At 35.0% G+C, this 7,894-nt stretch overlaps 1 protein-coding gene across 2 annotated transcripts in view; it reads left to right on the top strand.

Annotated features, from left to right (window-relative positions):
• The window catches only part of HCRTR2 (hypocretin receptor 2), a 37,804-nt gene that overhangs the window by 14,600 nt on the left and 15,310 nt on the right, over positions 1–7,894 (top strand). For both annotated transcript variants that reach the window (XM_080586495.1, XM_080586494.1), the window contains exons 2-3: positions 1,365–1,543; positions 3,215–3,458. In XM_080586495.1, coding sequence (XP_080442621.1) covers positions 1,365–1,543; positions 3,215–3,458 — 423 coding nt within the window. The remainder of the gene's footprint in view (positions 1–1,364; positions 1,544–3,214; positions 3,459–7,894) is intronic.

Here is a 7,894-nt window from a genome sequence, read left to right as displayed (position 1 = left end):
ATAGCTGGGAGATGGACACAAACTTTCAGGCACACCATTCTTCTTAGGATCTGAAAAAACATCTGATCTCAAAAACTTATGTGCCAGCTATGTTAGTTTAATAAGAGAATGGCTTAACTCTAGGCGATTCCTTTTTAGACTTGGACAAACTCTTGAGGTCCTTTCTAACTCTTTTCTGCAGCATTCTGTGATCTGTTTAATATATCTAAACTAAGCATAGTGCTATATTCTGGCACATTAAGGAGACTTTGAATCTTCATCCAGATTTATATGAGGAATGAAATATTGTTTGCAGCAGAAGAATCTTTGGTGTAGAATGAATTGTAGTGTTTTCTTACAGGAATTACTGTGCTATTTCAGGAAAGTATTGAGCAGGATTTTTTAGAGTTTTTGGTGAAAGGCAATTGATTGCTACAATCTCTCTGGGTTTTACTTCCAAAGTTATTAAAAAAAATGTTTTTAGTCTAGTTTCTCAGACTCAATTTTTGCATTTTTAATTTATGAATTTATTGCATCCATGTTAAAGAAGTGATTTATCCATGGCAAGAGGGTTGGAACTAGAGGTTCCAACTCTAGGAGCTCTTAAAGGTCCCTTCCAAGCCAAGCCATTCTATGATTTGCTTCATTTGTAAAAGCCTGTAAAATTAAAAAAAAAAAAAAAAAAAGGAGGGGGCGGGTAAGAAACGATATAAAAGCTTTAGGGCACATCCTTTAGAGTGCCTGCTATATACTGGTTTTGGTCACAATAATCATGGTCAAAAATATACTACATTTAAAATGGGTTGAGCTTAATACTGAAAAAATTACATTCATTTGCTTCCCTCAAATCACAGATACCTTTTTCCCAGGCAAATGTTAGACGTTCTCTGCAGATGCAATAAATACAGTATTCCCAGCAAAATATTAAATGGTTGTTTTCTTGACACAGTTTACAAGACTCCATGTGGTAGCAATTTGAATTAAGCATCATACTGTCATTAAAAAAAAAAAAAAAGATAAACTTTCATAAATGTAGATGTGTATTTCCATAGAACAGAGCCAATGGGTTAAAATAGAAGAAAGATGTGTGAATAGTTAGTGAAGATAGTACTTGAAGTACTGTAAACTGCATAATATATCTGATTATTTCTTATGTTGTGGTCTGCGGAAAACTACTCTTTGTTTACTGAGAATCTCTCTACATGTACCATTTTGTTTCCACTCTAAAAGAACACACATGGTCTCTACAACAAACTACATATTCAAATACTCTTTATTAAACAAAGGATGCAAACATTTCCTTAATTCTGCAAAGAGAAGTGTTTTTTGTGTTGAAGCATCCCCTAAGTCATTTCCAGCTCACTAACTTTTCTTTCCAAATTCAGTTTGCATTGCAGTGTGGAAGAATCATCACATGCGGACAGTCACCAACTATTTCATAGTGAATCTATCTCTGGCTGACATTCTGGTCACAATTACTTGTCTTCCAGCAACTTTAGTAGTGGACATCACAGAAACTTGGTTCTTTGGGCAGCCCCTCTGCAAAGTGATTCCGTACTTACAGGTATTATTCTATTGTGTTTGTGTACACACTATCCATGTTATGAAGAACAGAAAGAGCAATATCATCTTCCTAATGGTGATTATGTGACAAAAATTTGTCACTGCTACTGAAGCAGATACCTCAGGATACCTACAGAGGATTGAAGGACTGTTCCACTTATGAATATATTTGTGCTTAAGAAATATTGTTCTTGTTAGACTTGGGCAATGCACCTTCTGGAACATTTGTCTTATGCCATTCACTTTGTGTGATCTTTTTTAATAATTCAGAAGAGATACAAAGCAAGAAAAATGTCTGGAAATAGAATTACATACAGAAGTATTCTCTCTGTATGTGGACCTAAACAGCTACTCAGGTGTCCAGGATGGAGAATCCAAACTTTTGAAGAACTCTGAGTGGAGTCCATGCCTTCATATGTGCTTAGTGACTTATTTTGCACTCTTTAAAAATAGTCATCTTGTTCTGGTATAATGGGAGCTGATCAGATTTTCTGCCTTGAGTATAACTGCCACCACTCATTACCAGTGGACTTAATTAGTTATGAGATCATTTGCATAAAAAACATTGACGGATACCTTTTGTAAGTATAGCAGTTCACTTGAACTCACTGGGCATACTATCATGACAACTTGCTTGGCATTTCAGTCATTATAAATAAAAAAAATTAAGCAGAAAACTCTGAAAGTATGCAGGTGATCATCTTTGTGCTTCCAGCACAACCTGTATTTTCAGCAGAGACCTATGCATTCAGGTTGAAAAGCTACATTGTCAAGGGCAACAGTCCTTCAGCACGTGTCTTCTACTGGATAGTATCAAAATCACAAAACTTGTCTCAAAGCCTCCATTCTAGTGCAAGAAATCCTGAAGAGAAACTGAAATGATAACCAAACAATAAAACAAAAGTGATGCTATTTCCTACAATGAATAAGAGGTTAAAATGGCATAGTCTAATTTAAATTAATTGCTTTCTTTTCATGAGATTCTGAATTTCTGTTGTTCCTTTGAAAACTGAAAAGGCAAAATATTGGTGCTGATATCCAAATATAATACAGATTTTTTTTTTCTAAGTTGCTCTGCAAAGAAAAAAAAAATAGATCTAATTTGTTGACTGTTTTAGAATTAATCTTTCAGATAAAGTTATGCAAATTCTAAGATGCATAAGTTTGTTCTTTAAGAATCTGATTCTGTTACTCCTACTCACTTTCAGTAGCACCCTAATCTGTGAATTGGTTCAGGCTAGATATAAGGAAAAAATTCTTTACCATGAGGGTGGTCAAACACTGGAACAGGCTTCCTAGAGAGGTTATTGTTGCCCCATACCTGTCAGTGTTCAAGAGATACTTGAATAATAACAATATTCTTTGAATTTTGGTTAGCAAAGTTACCTGAAGTGGTCAGCAAGTTGGACCTGATGATCTTTGTTGGTCCCTTCCAACCGAACTATTTTATTCTATTTTATTCTATTCTACAGCAGATGATGATATCTGTTGTAATTCCATAAGAAGCAACTAAAACAGAGACTTTTTCTGAAAATAATTTCTATTTCATAATTTCAAATAATAAACTATGTTGAAAATAGAAAGAATTTTTAAAACTCTCAAAAATTACAAGAAATCACTTTTGAAACAGAAAAATTACATTTACATTAACATAATATTTCCTTTTCTTTAGACAGTTTCAGTCTCTGTGTCTGTACTAACACTTAGCTGCATTGCTTTGGATCGATGGTATGCAATTTGTCACCCTTTGATGTTTAAAAGCACAGCCAAGAGAGCAAGGAACAGCATTATAATTATCTGGATTGTGTCCTGCATCATAATGATTCCTCAGGCTATTGTTATGGAGTGCAGCAGTGTGTTCCCAGGATTAGCCAATAAAACCACCTTGTTCACAGTGTGTGATGAGCACTGGGGAGGTGAGTGTGTCATTGATCATAAAGACTGAATTTTTCCTGCTGTTATGTAATAAAAATATCAGGACATTTAAATATGCAGTCAAATGTATAAACATATCACAGAATGTTCTTAATTAACCTTAACCTTTCCTAGAAGTACTGTTTTTCAAATACTCTGAATTTATATTTTCTTTTATACTGCTAAGACTAAAAGTACATTTAAAACCAAGTTTGAAAGAATGAGGCTGACTTATGTCTTGGTCATGTTAATGTTTCCCAGAGGGTGAAAATGTTCCCATCCTTAAAGGCTTATGGTTATATAATTCTCAGTGATTGATGGATATTGCAGGTTTACAGTATTTAGTCTTCAGAAATAACTACACAGGAACAGAACTTCTATTTACCTGCTACACTGATTTTGCTAATTGGTGGTATTTGATTAGGTCCTTATTTGTATCTCCTGGGACTTCGGTGCAATTTGCATGTCATTACAGAATTTACAAAGATGTCATGGATATGGGGTAGCAAGTTAGTCTACAATTTGAAATTTGTCATGGACAAGATCATTTAGATAACTTTAAAATTGTAATCGGTTACAAATGATTCTATCTAAGAAGTGTAATTCTGCCTTTCCAGATTAACTCTGAATCTAACTTTTTCTGTATTTGAATTCAGCTGTAAGAAGTCATAAGGGTTGCCATGGAGTAACTATTTCTATTTTGATTCAGTTCACACAGCAAGTCATGTTAGCCACTCACGTGAATGGTTAAGATTCAACTCTGGTGGGCCTTGGCGTAACTCCAATGCTAATAGAGCATATGAGTTACATGCTGTGACTCTGACACTGGATATAATGACCATCAGTAATACCATTTTTCAAACACAGAAAAATAAAGCCAAGTTTGCCAAAACATATAACGAAAAGGTGGTTGTTTAATACCCTCAAGTCATTTTAAAATACAATCAGATTCTCCATCAGTTCTGTGTCTGTAGAAGGTTCTAGTCCTGTGAACAATTAAGATAAAATACAATTGGATCACCTGTACTTAATTATTGTGATAAATTAGTTCAAGCAGCTTGAACTGCTGAGGGTTCTTCCATGTGGTGTTCTGGAAGTTCCTCCCTCTTCAGGGCCACTGGGGGATTAATGAGAAGATGTTAGCTATCATATTCCCTCATCCTGGTTAGTCCTCTGGGACAAGGCAATGAATGGGGGCAGAGATGTCCATCAGCTGGCTGGCACTGATTCCAGACAAAGATGTGCTGAAAATTTGTAGGTCTCAGGAACCCCCATTAAGCTGGAAGTATTGTACTTGCTGTTTTGTTGGAGAAGACACATCTGCTCTTTACTTCTAGTGTTCTCTTTTCATCTGTGAACAATTTTGTATCCCATTCTGCTGCTGGATGCTGCAGTATTTATGTGGCTATTTTCTTTCACAGCATTCACTCCGAGTACAATTTGTGTCCATTCACTTTGACTGCAGAGTTAATTATCCACTCCTTCATCACTTCAAGGTTAGATCTGAAGCAAAGATTGTTTTAATCAACCTAGGAAATGAAAATGGTGGAAAACACCGCAGTTAATTAATTACGGGGTCAGGAGAGTATTTCATCAGAGAATACAATCTCAGAATTTCCAGATCTCCACTGGTCATCTTGATTTTGAACAGGAAAACGTCGCTTTCAGACTAGAGTCTGTAATAGCTGTGGAACTATTTTAAGGACTGGGTCATTCAATACTGGACTAGAATAGTTCCAGCCCACAGATATGCCTGAGCTGAAGCACCCATTATATAAAAGAAAAGAAGCTCCCAGATTGTTTGCAAGACTCCCATAAAGTGTATTTGTCCAAAATGAAGTCTATTGATCTTCAGGTTTTTCTGTGAGCCTTTATTCAGATGTTTGGAGAGGTAGAAAGGGGCATAATAAAGGCAAGTACTTGCGCATAAAATTAAGTGGTTTTTTTTTTTTCAGAAATGAAGTGCCAGCACTCCAAAATGATTTTTATTTTTTTCTTTCTTCTTTTTTCTTTTTTTAATTGATATTGAACAATAAATGAAAATAATTTCACATTAAAAATCCATGAAATTTTTTTGAAATGAGAGAGCTTTTCATTCTAATTAAAGATAACAATGCTATTTTTATCTTGTTATCTTTTTAATAAATGATTCTTCTAATGGTAATGCACCATCATTGGTAGTTATTCTGCTAGTATGTTTATCTGTCCATTACAAATAATCCTCTCATTGCTTTGTAATAATAGTCTATCAAAGTAACTGAAGAGAGGAACCTTTCCGTGTATTAACATAGGTTAATAGGTTGCTCAAATTTTTGGATGTCTTAGTAAGCGTAGACCTAACCATACATCATCCATGAGGATAAAATACAACACATCCTTTTCAGGCCATGGAGAATGGAGTGTCATTAGCCAGAAATCATTTTGTTTCAGTTAGAATTGTCTAAGGACAATGAGTTGGGTTAAAGCATAGAAGATACAGTTTTTCTACTGAGAACCTGGGTTTGAAATCAAAAAGGCTCCCAAACAGAAAAACAAAAGAGTGCAGACAACAGTTTGAAAAGACTGGTGAGGCTTAAAAGCCAGATGAAGGACTAAAGAGCTAATAGTTTCAAATTTTTTTTATTTTTTTTTTTTTGCCTTGTTTAGCTGTGGTAATATCTGGTCAAAGAAAGCTAACTAGGAGGATTTTGAAGGAGAAAGAAATTTGTTTTCCTAAGGAAAAAAAATGCATTCGCAAAGATAGTGGAGATGTTAGATATTTTACATATTCAAGAGACTCTGAGCAAATACTATAGGAGTTTCAATTTGTCTGAAGAGGAGAGGGATTGTATTTGGGTGTTTACTGCTTTATTTAGAACTCCATATATTTTATGCTGTCTGATGAAATCTTTGCAGAGTATCACATGCACCTTATGTCCAAAGGATGTTAAAGTGAGAATTGTCAAGGTTGGAACTTTAAGAGGGGGTGCTTAATGATACTTTCAAAAGTATTTCAGAAGTCTATACTACATCTGGGAACTCAGGGCCATTGAAAAGTGAGGTGCTATGGAGTACTGACAGACAGGAAGATGTCTGGAACAGTCCAGGAAAATGTCAGGGATGCCAAAGCAGGAGACAGAACTGTACCCTACCCAGATTTAGGTCCAGTTGCTGAAATCCATACCAGTCTGGTGAGTGTCTGGAAGGAAGGTCTGATCAACACTGTGACACTTGGGATCCTAAATGGTGAACAAATAGTGGCCACCCTGACTAATAATAAGATTTCAAGCATGTGGTTGGAGAGCTGCCAGGGACTGCAAATGGAGCAATAGTTCAGCCTAAAACAAGACTCAATTTCTTTTTAATTGCTTCTGGCATTCCAGAATATAAAATTCATTGCCAATTCTAGGCTGAGGGTTTTTCATTTTGAGTACTGTCTAATAACAATATTTTATTTGGGAATGCAGAAGGATCCAACATGTGACCTATGCAGACTCACTTAAGGAGCCAGTGTTGGCCACAGTTCTATAATAGTCTGTAATTGCTATGTGTTGAATTTGATGATAAAGTGCCAAAATAAAAGAAACATATATTAAAATGAGTTCACCATGTGTCCAAGCCAGCTAAATGCATTCTCTTAGAGCTGTTCATGAAAACGGTGTTAGCCAAAGTGCATTAGCCAACCCGTTTGCATATGATAAAAAGAATATGGAGTTAATCCTTTCCTGATACTACATGGCTGAATGGAAACAAAAGGAAGACTTTGCATTCCATTTCCTCCTATATTACTCATAAAATAATACAAAAACATATTGTCTTAATTCTGGAAAATAACATAGCTGGAATTTGTATTGTTACATGAAGGTTTATACATCCCATTTATCAGAGTGTTCAGCACTCTATTCCGTAATGCTAATTGCTACCTGGAGTGTAGAAAACAACAGACTCTAAATGTTGATCCATGCCATCAGTTATTTAAGAGTACTGTGCAGCTATTGAACAGGCACAACTATACTGCATAGTGTTAGAAGCCACATGTGTTCAGACATGACCTGGAACAGGCCAATCTTAGTAATACAAATATATATATATTCTTATGTCCAAAATAATGAGAATATTTGAACTATATTGTGATTTAAAATTCAGAAGTTAAGGCAAAATGTGTTGGACATTTTAATACAGAAGAAAGTTAGAATATTGTTAATACTAAAATCACACTTTTGTCATGAATTGATAGCACAAAGCATGATATATCATGTTTGAAAAATGTTATTCTAATCTAGTATTTAATTAGTTGTAAGTACTCTGACATAGGAAAATATTTTGGAAGGGACTGTGCTGTGTAATATAATTTTCTCTACTATGGACATGCACTTTATAACATCCCTACCTATTAAGGTTTATTCTAAAATAAACTTTTTAAGCTGTTTTGCTTCTGCATATTGATAAGTCCAAAACC

The sequence above is a fragment of the Anser brachyrhynchus genome, assembly GCF_964034855.1.
Source record: "Anser brachyrhynchus genome assembly, chromosome: 3".
NCBI classification, from domain to species: Eukaryota; Metazoa; Chordata; class Aves; order Anseriformes; family Anatidae; genus Anser; species Anser brachyrhynchus.
The sequence above is the reverse complement of the archived record's forward strand: the minus strand, read 5'-3'. Positions and strand labels throughout refer to the sequence as shown.